Source organism: Archocentrus centrarchus, chromosome 14 (assembly GCF_007364275.1).
Source record: "Archocentrus centrarchus isolate MPI-CPG fArcCen1 chromosome 14, fArcCen1, whole genome shotgun sequence".
Lineage (NCBI taxonomy): Eukaryota > Metazoa > Chordata > Actinopteri > Cichliformes > Cichlidae > Archocentrus > Archocentrus centrarchus.
Genome location: NC_044359.1, coordinates 33081205 through 33098979, shown reverse-complemented (window position 1 = coordinate 33098979; position 17775 = coordinate 33081205). Strand labels below are relative to the sequence as shown.

The 17775-nt window shown below is 43.4% G+C and overlaps 1 protein-coding gene across 2 annotated transcripts; it reads left to right on the top strand.

The window, feature by feature from the left end:
* The first annotated feature begins 6050 nt into the window (after positions 1–6050).
* On the top strand, positions 6051–15728 carry wnt11 (wingless-type MMTV integration site family, member 11). 2 transcript variants are annotated; one of them, XR_004021014.1, is made up of 7 exons: positions 6051–6287; positions 7933–8124; positions 9795–10039; positions 11543–11820; positions 11921–12213; positions 14803–15226; positions 15448–15728. XR_004021014.1 is itself a non-coding variant. In XM_030746798.1 (6 exons), exons 2-6 carry the CDS (start codon positions 8042–8044, stop codon positions 14975–14977), a joined length of 1074 nt encoding a protein of 357 aa, XP_030602658.1. In that variant the 5' UTR covers positions 6051–6287; positions 7933–8041; the 3' UTR covers positions 14978–15728. The 2 variants fall into 2 exon arrangements, 1 of the variants encoding a protein (XP_030602658.1); XM_030746798.1 differs by having other exon boundaries at positions 14803–15728.
* Positions 15729–17775: the final 2047 nt, after the last annotated feature.

Here is a 17775-nt window from a genome sequence, read left to right as displayed (position 1 = left end):
CTCCAAAAAGATGTTTTGGGTCTCAGCCTTTTGGTTTTCTCTCGTTGGACGTTACACATATCTGCAAGCTAACACAAGATGGCGCAGTGGAGCTGTGATTTATTTTGAGCTGAAATCCTTGATTCTGGTATGAAGTGGTAGAACGGTGGGATGTATGGGATCCGTACATACTAGTTTGAAGCATTCTCAGAAAACTTTTGGTTCCTGAATTATGCAACTTGCTTGTGATGATGATTGCTAAATGCCGGTCATGCTTTATTCAGTGGAGCGTGCATAATCCCCTCTGATCAACAAGGATGTAGTTTAAAGGGAGTGTTATTAAGGTCACTAAGTTAACTGTTGGTGTCAGAGAAACATGGATGTACAACTGCTGTTTGTGCTGCAGCGATGTGTGAGGGTGCTGCCGTGCTCAGCGTGAGAGAGAGACTGCTGGTCGGTATTCACTGGGGATCCAAATTTAGCCTCCATTGTTGCAGCCACGGTTTGGTTAATGTGTAATTTTTAAGGATAGATGTATTCTGTGAATCTGCTGCAGGGCATTACCTTTCTTATCAATGATTTGCAGTGAATTCCAATATGTTGAAGCAGACAATGCAAAAAAATTCAATAACACTACTGAAAACGAGAGAAAAGGGGTGAGGAAGTTGTTACCATTTAAGGCTTTTTCTGAGCAGTAGGTTAATACCTCCTGTACAGATGTTGGAGAAATGGCAGTGCTGTTACAAATAAGATACTAAATTTAAAGTCGCATCATTGCACAATACTTGAATCTCTTCTGGTTTCTTCTAATTTTCCTAAGACCTGCTAAAAAAACTTATTTACTGACTGATGCTGACACAAAACACCAGAGCTGGTCCCAGGTTGAGCGAGGACTTGTTTTCTTTGTTACTGTGACAGAGTGACTATATTTACCCCACTGAAATATCTTCCAGGTTTCATGAATTCTTGTTTGTTGACATGAAAGCATGCTATCTTCTAACACGATGACCCCACTGGGTCCACTTTTTAAACAGACAAATATTCTCCCTATGAGCTGTAACAGCAGATGTCTCCCCGACAAAGCCGTGATTGTCGGTGCCCAGCTCAGTGTGCGAGGAGCGTCTCCGTGTCCCCTCTCAGCTGCTGAGTGAATGAATCTGCCTCTGCCACAGTGTTCGAGGGCCTCACATATACACCCCCCAAGCCTCCACGCTCCCCCAGAAGCGTTACGCCTCCTGTAAGCTGTGTTTTCTGGCATTGTTAATCTCAGGTGTGGCCGGTGCATTTGAGCATAAAGATCACATCCTCCATCTCTAAGCAGCACAAGGTATTGCCATAATTGACCCGTGCACCAGGTTTCCTGCTGGAAGTCAAGGTTCTGCACTGATGCAAGATCCGTAGCACTCTATAATTATGTCCATACACAGCCAGGATTTAACTACACTCTGGAGGGGAAGACAGAGGGCTTAAGTGGATTTTATTTCAAGGTTCCCTTTCAGGGAAAATTGGCAGCAGGGGCAAGAATTCAGATCCTCCTAGTACTAAGAGCAAAACTTTTGGTTTGAGTTATTCGGATGTCAACTCATTGATTTTATTTTTCAAGAGCACTTCATCTGTACTTGCCATTGTAAAACTATAGTATTTGCGACAGTAAGTAATATGTGAAGGATTGCCCTTGTGTATGCCTCTTAATATCAAGTTATATAAGAGATGATCTCATCATAAATAATCATTTTATGCTCACAAGCTTCATTTGATTCTCTGAACTAATTCCTGTCACATCAGCTGCCTTCCTGGACCCGTGCAAAAGCGACTTTTGGTGTTTGTCTGTCCCTGGAACGCTTCCACACAGCAGTGGGCACACAGCTTGGAATTTCAAATGCTTTTGTATTCCTTAAAGAAGGAAGCTTTGATCATTTATAAGGATGCTCTGGTGCTCTCACGCCTCCACCGACCACAATCTAAAGGGGTATATTCATAAGAACCAGATGTATCTGCACAATTTATCTATTGTACTGTTTAGAGGCCTGCAGCCAGGCTGGTGCCTGTCCTTGCGATTCTTCTATCGCTCTTCGGTTTTATGTTTACCAGGAGGCGCGGGCGGAGAGATGTCTGTAAATGAATAGAGCGTCCCAGGCTGCTGAAGTCATCTTCCCACCCACAAGGTTCACCTCAGCCCCCTCTGCCCTCAACACCTTTTGCTCCTCTTCAGCAGCACCTCTGCAGACACACTGAAATGGCGTCATGCACGGTGATTAAGGACCTGTGTGAGGCAGTGCTGCTGTCCTCAACACAGGAACTAATGTCTCTTTTTAAAGGGGAAAATCAACCTGAAAAGACAGAATCCACATTTGTTAATTTTCAAGTGATGTATAGCTCAGTTTTAATAGATGACTTGAACTGGCTGAGCAGGGAAGAGCCAGACAATAGCGGTGATGTCAGGAGACAAATCCTGCAGCTGCTCTGTAGACGCCAAATAATGGAACAAATCCCGAGACATTTGAATGGATTATAGACACATATTCTAATTCACAGCTGTACGTTGTGACTCTGCACTCAAATATAATTCAGATGACATGAAGTCTGATGAAATCATTAATTGTAATGATCTTCTAATTTCTATCTTAGGTGACAGTAGTTTGTGTTTACTGTTGAAAACGAAGCATTTGAGTGCAATTGCTCTTTTTCGTGACACAACTGGACTCATTTAACTCCAATTTATGATGTTCTGATGATATGACAGGCCCTCAGTGTGTTTGATTAGTTGTATTACTGGAATCCACTCCTCTCTTGGCTGGCTAACCCATAATGTAGGCGAGTTTCATGCCCCGAGCTCAGGCTAAACCATCCACAGTGATTTTGTTTTTCGGGAATGATTGTGCGGCGGCTCCATGAACACGTAGCTCATCGTGGTGAAGTGCAGTCTGGGCGCTCGAGGAGGACCACACGATATGTTCAAAAGTGCATCCCATCTGTCACTTGATGAAAGGGTCCCCCATCTTCAAAGCACAATGCACACAAGGGTTTTAAACACATGGTATACAACAAAAGATGTGGGTCCAGGTTTGTGCTGTAGGGCACAGATTGGACAAAGGTTGTTGTTTCTGAGGTGACCCCCACGGTGAGCTAGGACGGACACCACAGGGTGATGGGATTTTCACCTGGCTGATGTGAAGGAGGATGCTTTGACGCATCGTGTTCTTGTTATTTGTCAGAGATGCGTTGGCAGCAGAGCCCTATGCTGTTCAGAGGAGAAATGAAAACGAAACGCTACGGCTTCACTGTTTCCGTTTGAAAATTCCCCTTTAAGTTTCTGGCTTTATTACATTTACGATGGCTGTTAATCAAACTCCTGGTTTTCATTTTAATTTTGGAATGTTATCTATTGTCAAAGTCATTTAAGTAGAGACCAGGCAGATGTGAATGTAGGCTACCTCATCAGAGTTAAACCTTTATCAATGTGGGTTGCACATTTCTGTCATTTCATCACTCACTAAATGAAAGGGACAAGATTTAAAAAATAAAAGCATAACAGCGAGCTCAGTCATCTTTTTTTATTTTTCCATTTGTGTAAGGAAGGCTTGGCATTAAAACTATATATCTATATATATTTTTAGATCATTTTGAAATATTAACATGGAAGCAATTTTTAATTTTTATTTAAAAGTGTAATTTATTTAAATTGAACTTAATTTACTGTAATTTAACATGAAACGTTTGTTCTTTTGTTGGTCGCAGCACGGTTTAGTTTTGCAACCCTGCAGCAGCATGGGAATATTTTCCCCAGGCATAATAGTAACTCTGCACCCATTCAGCCTCTGATCCTCCTGGGTGAAAGTTGAGTGTCCTTATTCTGCTTCCTCTGCTGAGCCTCCTAACTCACGATATTGGCTTGATCCTCTTGAGATTCGGGAGACAATGGCGCAGCGCTGTGAGACTCATTCTTCATCAGACATTAATACTGTATGCAGAGTCGGGCAACTCCATGACTGTGCTCAGAAAAAAGTCCTTAAACATTTACACTGTGGCAGAAGCTTTGCAAAACAAAAACTGTGATGTACAATTTGCACATACAATATTTCACCGAGGCTGATAAATTACTCTTTCTATTTATGTGCATTTGCATGTTGGGTTTTAGAACTATTTTACTGTAATCTAAAGGGATTTATCTCATTTGCTTGTTGGCTCATTTGAAAATAAACTCCGAGCTCAGGCTCAAACCACATCTGGCTTAAACAATAGTGTGTTACAAATGCCTGTTTTGGAAACTGTAATTATAGGAGGTATTTCCATAGACACACCAGTAATCCCACCGTGTCTAAAGCTCATTACAGTGACAGTTAAAAAAGGCTGTGTAACTGTAACATTATCTCTGTAAAGCTGGTTTTCATCTGAGATGTAGATTATCTATCATACCTCTGCTGGTATATGACATGAGTTATTTCACTATCATGAACTCCAGTGGCTCTCCTCTGTAGTCGGAAGGTGACCCCCCCCTCTGGGTTGCTTGGAAGGCAAGATGTGAAGATCAAGGGGGCTGCGTGTTGATCTTAAACCCAGGAATGGAGAGCCTGTGTGTAAAAAGCCTCTCTGAAGACGAGCCCGGTCCTGCTGGAAGCTCCACAACTCCCACACACACTCCGACCCTGTGCCCATTCACAGTTGACTGCCATGTAAAACACATCGAGTCTCTCTGGAACCGGCATCCCAGACTCTTGTCCTGTGAATAAGCTACATACATGTAGAGCTATCACACACCTTGATCTGTTTGGCAAAGAGATTTGGACACAGGATCAGAGGCAGAGGGCTTGTTGTGGTCTGTAAATGCCCCAGAGACAGTGTGACAGCCCGCTGGAGCACCCTGCAGTGCACGAGGACAGCCGTGTTGGCCGTACCAGTTAAAAGGTCAAGGTCTGGACAACAGCTCAGTATTGCCTTCTTGTCTGGGTGTTGGAGGTGCAGCAGATTCTCAGGGAAACTGTACATTGCTTTCCCACAGCTGGCTCTGCGAGGTATCGCTTTCAGTGCGGTTAAGATTTAAGGAAATCAGCCAGTGCAGGAAAACTTGCTGTAACTTTAGGAGGCTTTTATTTGAATTTTTTTTTTTCTGAGAATATAGGCTGGAGAGCATTTCTGTGTGTGTCTGTGAGAGCACCACAATATCATGTCACACGGTATTATAGTATATATTTTGTAACTATTTTATGGGATCCACTATTAATAAATAAAAGCTGTCGCTGTGAATTCATAGCATCATTTACCTTTCACACTGGTTCCAATTTAAAACATTTTAGTGAAGATTTATATTTCATGTCAGGGTGTGTCTGGGACCAGGACATTTCCTTTAAACATTATTCCCAAGATTTTTCAATTTACTTACAAAAAAAAAAAGGAGAGAGAATGATCAAACAGAGGTATTCCCAGCCGTGTTTCCTGTTGTATTCTGGTGAAAGTGAGCGCACAAAAGAAACTTAAACCGTCGTGCCGCACCGTTTGAATGGATTTTGATGCAAAGCCTGAGACAAGTATTTAAAAAAAAAAATCCCCATTTTATCAGGTTTGCCACAGTAAGCACACATGTCAGATAGTGATCTTTAACTACATTGTTACTTAAATGTCTGTATAGATTCATGACTTTATTATTTTAAAACAAATCATTTTTAACAGAGAAACTATAATAACAGAGTAGAATTTATCCTGGGATTAGAAAAACTCTCCAAAAGCATTTATATGAGCTCTAATATTCTACCTGACCTTAGAATATTACCGTGCAGCCTGATAAGGCGCCACAAATTGTGCTTTGAGAGCTTGAGGAACACTGAAATGTGATAGGAGCGCGACAATAATGCTGAGACACCACGAATGCTTTTAAAATAAGATCAGCGCGTGGACTATTCATCATCGCTGACACGCTGGAAGCCAGTCCAGCAGCACTGCGTTATTTCCTCGCAGCCCCGCTCGGCTCTGGACTACTTTCTTATGCTAATGCAGGTCTGACATCAGCAGTGAGATCAAAGTGGGGCAGGGGTACTTTAGAGCTGAGTCTGCCCCCACTCAGGCTCACTCACTCATTCTCCTCTACTCCAACCTTGCTCTGTCCCACTCACACTCACTGACCGACACGGCTCTGGTACACACCATGCGTACCTGCCCGGAGCTATTCTTCCACCCCGTGCTGGATTTTACTAAAGCATCTGGCTGACCGCGCCGCAGACAGCTCTCTGAAAGGATATTCCGACCTCCTGAGATCTGACTTTTCCTGCTTGTGTTGGTTTATTGAGCGGAGGCAGCCGAGCGCCGCGGCAAAGGTGAGTTGTGCTTGTTTGGCTGTTTGAGGGTTTAGTGCGTAAAAGTTTAGGATGAGATAGAGGAAAGGAAGTAGGCTGCTTTGTTTTTAGAGTTTTTGCATGAGTAAAAAAAAAAAAAAAGCTGCATGAGGAATTTTGACCAAAAATAGCTGAAGACTATTTTTATAACTCCTGTTACTGTTGGTGCTTGGTGGCACAGATTTAAACATTTTGGGGGGGATGGATGGTTTAAAATATTAAAACATTGATATCAACGTGCTTCGTAGGATTTTAACAGCAGTGTTACAGAGTAATATTAATTACATTAAAATATCACTGATCGGCATATCCAAGATTAGAGGCCATGGTCGTCCAGGAAAAAAGGACTAATAACCCATGACGCGCCTCGCTTAAACTTTCTCTGCGTGATGAGGGGCGCATATGTGACAGGCTGGTGCGTGTGCGTGAGGGAGAGTGAGAGAAAGGTTATCAGCCGTCATCTATCGGAGAGAAACACAGGCTGCCCCTCACACCGCTGTAACCAGAGGGCCTGAAAAAGTAAATCTGGCGAGGCTGAGTTACACATTTGACGCCAAACGGCAAACAAGGCCAGCAGTGTTCAGGAAACTCCTTAAAATCATGAAAAGACAATTTTATTATTACTTTTTTTTTTTTTTAATTCGTGTCAGTAAAATAAATGTTAGAAAAGTTATTGGTAACACTCAGTAATTCCGGAGGGCCAATGAGCGGCGCGGAGCGGACCTGCGCCTTCACAAAGCGCCATTTATCAGCCGGTTATTACCTGCAGCGATAACGCGCTGGATTTAAGCTCCTTCAAAGAGGTTTCCAATCTGCGGCTCCGGGCGCAATCAGATAAACGCCTGTGAAGCGCTGCCTGTCCGCATTTCTGCTTTCATCCGCTCGTTAATGCCAGCCCGGATCTGGAATTCTTTGCATTTTTCCACCTAAAGCGCCAAACGTGAAATACAGAAAGTAGAAATATTACGCGCTTCACAGCGTTTAATCAAAGGAAATAGGCCCTCCTCTGGGTGCGTCTGCCTCAAAGGGCGACTGAAAAGCTTGTAACCAGTATAATAAATCCCGCTTAAACATCAGACGGTCGATGGCATCCGCAGTATAATAGAAAAGCAATGATCTGCGCTTTGTGATCGGTGTAAATGGTTCACTGCCTTTTCCAAGTACAGAACAACAAAGAGTAGAATAAAGACACTTTAAACTCACTAAGTTGGCCTCTGACCTAAAGCATGAATGAGTCCCATGCAAAAAAAATTGTTTTGTCTTTAAAGTTTCACTGTAATTTTTTTTTAGTTTCTAGTGCGCATATTTGCATATAGAAGCACGCTGAATGGGATTTTTTCATGGTGTCCATAAATGCTTACAATACTTTTGGTGTAAAACAATTTTTTAAGTCAGTCAGTGTTTCTATCTCTGATTAATGTAAGAGTGAGATTGCTGATAGAAAACTAAGGTTTTTAACTATCACTGCTTTATCAAATATCATGTTTGAGCTGTTTCAAATGAGCTTTTCATTGTATGTTTCCAGAACTCAGGCACAGTGTTTCACAGAACCGTAGTATCCACCCCCCCACAAAAAGTCTGGAAATGTTTCAGCTGGCACTGATATTTTTTGTATGATTTATCACAGGATTCAGAAGAGGGGGTCGTGCTATGAGAGCTGACCTTTGAGTGTGAGCCAAGAAGTCCAGCGAGTCTTTGTGTTTGTGTCCTGTGTAAACCGGAGCTACTGTCCAACCATGAAGAGCAGCTCTCGTGTCCTGCCTCTCGGTGTGCTCACGGCTCTGATGCTGTCTCAGGTCTGCTCTGGCATCAAATGGCTGTAAGTATTCTCAGAGGGCCGACATCTCATTCCTCAGGTCGTTTGCCATTTTTACACAATGCTTTGCATTCAAGGAGTGTCAAAACAGATGACATCATGAAGATACACGATATTGTGGGGGTCTTTGATGGATGTTTTATGGTGGGGAGGGCTCGTGGCAGCTTTGAAATGGGCCCCAGCATTCCCGGAGTTGTTTCGGATGGAGGGGAGGCTGGTGTGCTGCGTCCGTGTGTGGTGAACAGACAGATTAGCCGCTGGCCCTTCAGCATATGAATGGAAAACTATTTTGTTTTATTGAGTTTTAGTGTGGCCTAAACAACAACACAGGAAATAAAATCAGGATGGCGTCACGGTGGCGCAGACAGTGATGTCCCTGCTTTCGGTGTTTAGTTTGTTCCTCAAATCATAAAAATAATGTGCTGTAGAAGGAAACTGTGCGAGCTGAAAAGTGCTGATTGCTCCTTCTGGGTAGCAAACTATTTTATGGTGGACGCAGACGATAATTTCACAATAATTTTGGAAAGTCCATAAAATTCCCGGGTTGCAGGATTTCTTTTTTTAATGTTTGACAGTCTTATAAACCCTGGAAGGGTTCTTCACAATTCTTCACATGTTGCTTTGTGTTATATTTCTGTTTTTTATCCCTGAGATTCACACTCAAGCACTGTGAAAAGAGTCTGCGTGAGCTGCCGCACAAACATTTATATATAAAGGTTGTAATGGTCACAAAGGGAACACTTGAGCAGATGTGCCCATGAGAGGTGGGATGGCATTTGCTAAACCGGAGTGAGAAGTCCTGCAGTCTTCATAGTGGACAGCGGTGCAATGCAAAACAGATGCGGCTGTAAACACCTGCGAGTGCCGGATTGCTGCGAGCCCAGCGGAGTCGCAGCTTATCATCGGGCACAGAGTGGCGGCCCCTCGGCCTCCTAATGCAAAACAGGCCGAGGTGCAGGCGGCGCTGCTTAGTTCTCACGAACTCTCAGCAGAGTGCAAGACACAGAACCCAGAGATCAGAGCTAACCTGCTCCACCTGTGGTTTCTCTATTACATTAATCCCCAATAAGTTCAAATTGTTTAAATCAAATATGTGCACCCTTTAATAGTCTGTGATTCATGTCAAACCGAGGCCACAGAGGGCGACGCTTTCTTAGAGACATTCAAATGAGTGGTATTTACAGTTTGCTGTCTGACTGTGGGTATGAATTCAGAGGGCTTCTATATTTTTGGCACATCTTGAGGCCTCTTGCACCCTTTAACCAAAGAAAGACTGTACCAAAACATATTTTATGAATCTGCCGCAGGCTTTCCTCTGGAATTTTCACTGTGATAAGATGGTTTTCTGCTGCAGCGCATGCCAAAAATATTTCCCTGCCCGAAGCATTATCTGCTTCATTTTTCCAATTGTTTGTTAACGGCCAGCGTGTCTCGCTGTGAGCTTGAAGTGTGTGTTCACAAGGAATTCAAATTGCTTACACACCATTCCAAATAAAACTCCTGCGTTTTTTGTTATTTCCACAAATGTGATAATTTAACAAGTCATAAAACAAAAAGCATGTGATTAGGCGGCTCGTTTTGTTGCCATCACTACCACGATGAAAAGAATCTGTACTGTGTGACGCGTGCTGACCAGAAGCTGTTGTTTCTGCTTGTCTTTCCCCTCCACGCAGAGCGCTGTCTCACACTCCCGCATCTTTACACATCAACCAGACGCAGCACTGTAAGCAGCTGCACGGCATGGTGTCCTCCCAAGCTCAGCTGTGTCGCAGCAACCTGGAGCTCATGCAGACCATTATCCAAGCTGCTCGTGAAGTCAAGAAAACATGCCAGAAGACCTTCGCCGACATGCGCTGGAACTGCTCCTCCATTGACATACCTGTTGATGCCCAGAAGTACCGACCAGACCTTGACCGAGGTACGGTTTATAAACTGGAAGGAATAAAAGAGCAGAATCTCTTGTTTCCTAAAAAAAAAAATGCTCCTTGTGTTTTATACCCACAATAATTGGTATTTATGGTTATGCCTGACATTCAATAAACATCTAAAAGCAAGGTTACTCAGTGCACCATCTGTCTGGGCTCAGATGCCACAGCGGAGTTATTTTTGTTAACAGAGTTACTGTCTGAAAAACTCTGAAACTCTTTTTGCCCTTTGAAAACAATTTTTCTTAGTTTAAAGAAGACATGTTGCCTCATCTTGCCACTCTCTTCCTGCCATCATGGAGTCCCCCCACACAGATGTACATTCAGTGATATAAAAATTGGTTATTTCTAAAATCCACAGCATTTCACACTACAACACAGAGTGCTTACAGAGTGACTTCTTCTGCCAAAATAATTTGGAATCAGTCACAGGTAGCTGCTGCGGGTGGGGATGGGATGGGGCGGGGGGGAGGTAGAGCTCTCCAGCATGGACATGGCTGCCATTTACGAAATGAACAGTCTGCACCGAACAGGAAATGGCTCATCTCTGTCCGGGGATGGCTTTGATCTAACCAGCCCACGGTCATACATGATTTCTTCCCTCATTTCCAGTTGCTCCCCGTCCTTTAACATGTGTGCTTTCCATGTGTGCACATCACCACCAATTACATCAGCGCTCACTCTGTGTTACAGCGCTGAGCTTTGATAGATACACTTTGTGCCCTCGTTATTTCTTTTTCTCAGAGAGGGAAATGGACAGTTAGGATACACAGACAGCAGAGAAGGCAGCTATGCAGAAGAAAAAAAAAATCATTACATTCTATTATAACCAATATAAAGATATAAGGCATTTTAGCAGAGAGTACAAGAAATTATATTTCAAAGTACTTTATATTGTAAGGTCTGCATTTTGGTGCTCTCCTATAAGCAAGCACTTGGAAAGTGTGTAGAGGAACGATTCCCTTTTAACAGAACGAGACCTCCAGCAGAACCAGCTTGAGCTTATAGCAGAATAACTACATGATGGTTCAGGGTCACCTGATCCAGCTTATTAGCTTTATGAAGAGGAAAGTCCCAAAAACATGACTGTTACTTCTCCGATTGTGTGTGTGTGTGTGTGTGTGTGTGTGTGTGTGTGTGTGTGTGTGTGTGTGTGTGTGTGTGTGTGTGTGTGTGTGTGTGTGTGTGTGTGTGTGTGTGTGTGTGTGTGTGTGTGTAACAGCTGGTGTGCCTCAATCAAAACTGCTAAAATTTGTAGGATTTGCTCTGATTTTTCTTGTTTCTGATAACATCACTGTAGTCTGTATCATGGTGATAGAGAGTCTGCTGAGTGGGTGCAGTCCTAAGAAGTGTTATTGATTACTGAATGCTCCATTTTTGTCTTTGAATTCAGGAAGAAATTCACTTTGAATGTCAACACTGCTATTTTTTCAATGTGGCATTTTCCTTTTTTACATAAAGAGTATAATTCCAGTTTCCCCATCTGTTTTCATCAGGAACAAGGGAGGCTGCGTTTGTCTACGCCCTGTCTGCGGCAACCATCGGCCACACCATAGCACGGGCGTGCACCTCTGGAGATTTGCGGCTTTGCTCATGTGGTCCTGTCCCTGCAGAGATCCCAGAGCCTGGCTATCGCTGGGGTGGCTGTGCTGACAACCTGCACTACGGTTTGATTATGGGCTCCAAATTCTCCGATGCTCCCATGAAGATGAAGCGCTCAGGCTCCCATGCCAACAAACTGATGCACCTACACAACAGTGAAGTTGGAAGACAGGTACACAGTGTGAACAGATGAAAAATGATAACTCTTTTCCTGTATTTACCCATCCCGTATGTAGGAGTTTAACCTCCATGTCCTCGGTCTTTGTGTCTAGGTACTGAGAGAGTCAGTGGTGATGAAGTGTAAGTGCCATGGTGTGTCTGGATCCTGCTCTATAAGGACCTGCTGGAAAGGACTGCAAGACCTGAGGGAGATCGCCATGGACCTTAAGACCAAGTACCTGTCTGCCACTAAAGTGGTTCACCGGCCCATGGGGACACGTAAGCAGCTGGTGCCCAAAGACATTGACATCAGGCCGGTGAGGGACAACGAGCTCGTCTACCTGCAGAGCTCCCCGGACTTTTGCACCAAGAATGAAAAACAGGGCTCTGTTGGCACGCAGGGCAGGTGAGGCAGCCAGGATGCAACAGTATTTGACTGTTTGTTTGTGTGGGATTATTTAGTGGCTATTATAGCTCTCTGATGTGTGGACTTAGGTTTATCAGCATGAGTCACATCAGCTCCGGAGCCATGCAGCTGACAAAGAGGAAATGATGAGCCCTGAATGTCCGCTCATCCAGGATGTTGACTCAAGTAAAGTGCTGTCCTGCTTGGTGGCACCGTTTGGTTTACAGGCTAGCTGATAAAAGGCGCTGGCCCCTGAGAGGGCCTCGTCTGTGGTTTGTCTGAGCATGTGCCGCTGAAAAGCCCACAGTGACTGCGGTCCTTGTCCTGCTATCTGTAATAATTACCAAAGTGGTTATTCTTAGGACTGAGTGCACTCAAGCTGATATTGATTTGAGAGGACCACACAAACTGGGAAATCATTCATTGCCCCCACACAGATAAAGATTTACTTTAACGACTCACCTGCAGCATTTCAGTCGGGATGGTTCTCCTCTGTTAGAGGTCGGAGGGAGAGCTCGGATTAGCAGATAAATTAGGCACAAATAAGCATCCTGTATGTTTATTCAGTTTCTGTGATTTGGATTTAGTGTCTCGCTGGAGACAGATCAGATCTCAGGGGTCATTATTTCTTTGTGAATGACACGGGACAGGAGGCTAATTTTAAGGATACAGGAATGTTTTCTGAAGTTTCTTTTATAAAGACTTGAGATAAGTTAAGACTTGTATAAGTTTCTTGTATAAGAAGTTTCTTGTATAAGACTTGACCTTATACAATTTATACATTTACACTGCCGATCATGTTTACTCATTTAACCAGGCCAAAGGCCTTTTAGAAATATTGTTTAAAAAAAAAAAAAAGAAATATTGTTTAAATGAAGTAAAGCTTCATTTACTTCATTTAAATGAAGCTTTACTTCTTCACCAGCTCTTGCTGGTGAAGAATCACCAGCAAAAGCTTAGAAACCCTTTTTTTTCCTGCTAAAAGTTACACATCCTTTGTTGCGGAATTCCCTAATAGATTTCAGGATTTTCTGAGTGCTGTGTTTCTCTTTTATGATGTGTGCAACCAGATACACACTATTTTACAAAAATACATGTATCTTTGTAGATTCACATACTTCCATGCTACCGGAACACCATCACGGCTGCGTAAACCGTGGAGGATAAAAATAAGACGCCTGAATGGCACATACTGCTGTTCGCTGTAAATGTCATACAGCATGTGACTGCCAAATCGTGTGTCCTTCAGCCTGATGTCACCGTGCAGATAAACAGAAAACATGCTTCATGTCAAGAACACTCACTGTGCTCACTGCATCCTTTGCAGGCTGATAAATGCAGCAGCCACACAGTCTGCACCATTGGCGCTCCTGCAAATTCACGAGACGGCCGTTTTGCTGTCATCGTTAAATGGATGTGTGACGCTGATGTTAACTGTTAACTGTGTGGACAGACACACTGTCACAGTGTCATCTGCTCTGCAGATTCTCCTCTGTTCTGTTCTTTGATTTGAGCTGTTTTTAAACCAGAATTGTTGTGGCTGCTCTGCTGTCAGCTGTATGAAATGAAACAGCATTTATAAGCACTTTTCTAGTCTTAGAGACCCCTCAAAGTGCTCTGGACTATAAGCCATATATAATTATACATTAATATGGTTCTTTAAGCACGTTAGGATCACCAGTTAAGCTAACGTGCACGTCTTTGGACTGTCAGTACGGTGTAAGGTCAGCTCTCACCTAACGCCGCACAGCGATGCTTTGTCAGTTCTTCTGAGTGAATCTGGGACAGGGAAAGTAAATTGTAGCCACACTCTCTGATGGATAAAGCGTGATAACTGGTGCAAAAGTGAGTCATGTCCCCAAGAAGAGGCTGTGCTTTAGTCTCAAGTTACTTTACAGTGTGTCTCCTTTAACCAGCAGATGTGAACCGTAGAGTGCTCCACTTACAGCACAGAAGATCTTGACAAAACCGAACCATCTGGGGGTTTCTGTCTATTTGTTAGCTCCCACCGATCCAATAAACCTGTCTTACATTCTCAGTGACTCTTGCCCCTCTTCCTCCCCTTCCTTCACTCACCACAGCAGCCATTAGCTCAGTAGCTCTCTCGCCCCGCTGGTCATTAACACTTTGCCATCATAAAACAAAGCAATTATGTGGAGAGGGCAAGATAAAGAGAGGGAGGGTGGGCCTGTGTATTCAGTGTGATTTATGGTGGGGCTATTCATTCTAAAAGAAGCCCCTGGCTTCTGAAATAAGAGGCTCCAGAGCATCCACTGAACCAAAGACAAGGAAACAAAAAGAAAATGGAAGAAAAAATGTTTGGGGGAAAGAGTGCACAGAGGTTAAAGCACACAGTTTGGTCAAACCATTTTAAAGGACCATTGTTGACTCCTGACAGGCTTCGAGATTGTGCAAAATGTTTTAGAGTGGAGCTGTTAACTTAATTGTCTTGGGCAGGAACTGGAAATATTTTAGCATTCACAGCTGGTTGCTCAGTCCAAAATGTGCCTGCTTTCTCCTCGCCTTGGTTAGAAAAATGAACCAACAGAAAGTAAAATCCTCGTCTAACTGAGTCTTTTTGTTTGTCAGGCAGTGCAACAAAACCTCATCGGGCAGTGACAGCTGCGACCTGATGTGCTGCGGCCGTGGCTACAACGCGTACACGGAGAAGCTGGTGGAACGCTGCCACTGCAAGTACCACTGGTGCTGCTACGTAACCTGCAAGATGTGCGAGCGTTCCGTGGAGAGATACGTCTGCAAATGAGCCGCCGGCCCCAGCAGCATCCAGCCAGCTGAGGCTACAGATTAACCAAAGCACTAAAATACCAAGAAGGCTTACTTTTGTCTTAAGCTTTAGCATGTGTCTCTCAATGAGAAGTGGTCCATTCATTTTCGCACCAAATCTCTGAACTACCAACTGGGCTTCTGAGCTATTTTTTATTTTTTTTGCTTCACAAACCTGGAGTGTGGAGACAGTGCCAGTCGGTTCATGTGAAGACCACCGTCCTCCTGGGTAATTTCTTTTTCTTGTTAATGATTATAAATTCCCCCCAAACAGGGATACTGGGTCTAAGTCTACTTTATTATATCTCTAATAAAAAGAAATGATATTGGATTTTATGCTGGAGGAGAGAACGTCGTCTTCTCTCCTGACTAGACAAAGGCTTATGTTTGGCTTTATTCCACGGAAATCGAAGGGTTCTCATGGATCCATCCTTTTTCTTTTTTTTTTAGGTACTATTTAAACTTTTTTCCTCTTCAGCAAAGGACAGTAGAGGAAAAAAAAGGAACATAAAGGGAACTTGAGTATTTTTCATTCATGGAACAATTTTGCTGTTGATGTTCTGGACTCTCAACACGTATCCTGTGCGGATCAGGACACGGCTGCATCCCTGTGGATCGAGAGAAGAACTTTAAGGACTTTGTGAAATGGTGCATTATCTCGTTTTTTTGTCTGACATGTGGGCAATTCAAAATATATTATATTTTCAGAGCATATGAGCTGAACTCATGGATTTTTGTAAACCACTTTTGTGTGGATGTACATACTGTTATTTTGTATACTGAAATAAAGAAAGAAGTATTTATAAAATAATTAAATGATCTTCACTATCATCCTTACTTGGATATTGTACGATTTTCTGTGATCACATATTTTCTAAGATAAATCCATGCCCCCAAGACTAATTAGCTTTAAGCTAAGCAACATTAGGTGTAACTCACTTCAAATCCAAAGGTTATAAAATACCAGTTAACCGCAACTGAAGTGTGCTGTGATTGTAAATCAGTTCAGCACAGTCAGTAATGAGTTGCAGAATTGAACCTAACAGCGTACTGGGATCACTGTGAATTACCCAAAGCCTGGGAAACTGTTTGTTTGGACATTCCACCTCCTCACAAAGGCCATTGCAAAAGGATTTTTGTCACTCCTACCACGGCTTCAGCAGTCAAACATTCATGTGTCTGAGGCCCAGACCTCCAACGTACAAACGTGACATTTAAAAAAGAAAGACTAATCTAATTGAGTTTGAAAGTATAGCCAGTCTGCTGCCCTGTTAGAGGGAACAGACTCAGTGCTGTGTAGAGACATTACCCTCTGACCAGCCTTGTGTTGGATAAAGCGGTTCTCAGGATTTTACACTGACAGAAATAGCTGTGGACGACGTTGAGTCCGTGCTGGGCGCTCACATGATATGTTGTGGCACCGAGCAGCACACTCACTGGAGCTGTAACACTACTTGACCCTATCCTGTCGATGCACAGAGAAACTGCCAAAACACCCCTGCGCACTCTGGAAAACCGAAGCTGAAGGGAATGTTATCACCAGTCGTTCAGATTTTGGAGGTCCTTTCATGATGCCAGGCTTATTTCAGAGCTGTCCTCTTAATTTAGTTTCATTTTTGGCTACAAACATAAGTTGAGAAGAGTTGATTAGCCACTTCTATTTCAGGTAATGAGGAGAAATGTGACTCCAGATCTAAAGCCAAGAGCCTGGATACAAAAGCCTCTTTTAGTGTTCCAGCAGAGAAGCGAAGATGACGCATGCTGAGGGCATTAACTGAACAACAGACTCTGAGAAGTCTGAGTCTTGATCAGTTAATGTCGCTCTGTAGCAACAGTCAGACAGGAGAGGTGGCGGTGGTGTAAAGGTGTGCTGTGTGCAGGTGAGCGGGGGTCTACTCTGCCTGCACATGGCCCCAAGGACCCTTCTATCAATGGCATTCCTCAGCCTGGCATTTAGAAAGAATAGATTCAGCCACAGCTGTCCATCACTGAGTTCAACACTAGAGAAATGTGAAGCCTCACCTGCTGAGTGAGGCTTCCATACAGGAGGTGGCTCACTCAGAGGCCTGAGTGTGTGACGGTGCTCTTCACATATTAAAAAAAAGGCTCAATTCAATTCAGTTTTCTTTGTATAGCGCCAAATCACAACAAACAGTCGCCTCAAGGCTGCAAAATTTTCCTTGTTTAATGGACTTTTGTGAAAGCGGTAACAATGACGGGCTCGGCTGAACTCTTCACCATCTGTGCTAAATTCACAGTCGGGCTTTTGTAAATGTTTAAATGCAGTTGAGAAATTCTCCTGGAGTTTGTCACACACCAAAACCATATTTGTGAAATCATGACAAATAAAACCAAAGCATGACATTAGAGTATATGCATCACGCTCCTAAAGATTAGACAGGCCTTCAGTCTGACCTGCTTTAGTGTGGAAAGGCTGGAGCTAGCAGCCAACTGACCCCGTGAACAACCATTGTTATCATTAAGCCGTGCAACTATTCAGCTGACCTTCCACTAACCCTGCTGAAATATCTCGCTTGGACACATGGTAGAAAAATTTTATGTTGTTCCTCAGCGTGCTACCACAGTGTGAGCCTGTTGTTATCAGTTTGTGTGACATTATTCAGTTGTTTAATCTGTCTGCATAAAGATGTGGTGGAGCAGAAGAGTGAGTGTGTGAGTAAACTGGACATGAATGGGCTGCTTTTTGGCCGGAAAAAAAAAAAAAAGAAAAAAGACGCAGCTTTAGAGCAGCCTTCATCCGGCCTGTTCAGGACTTTT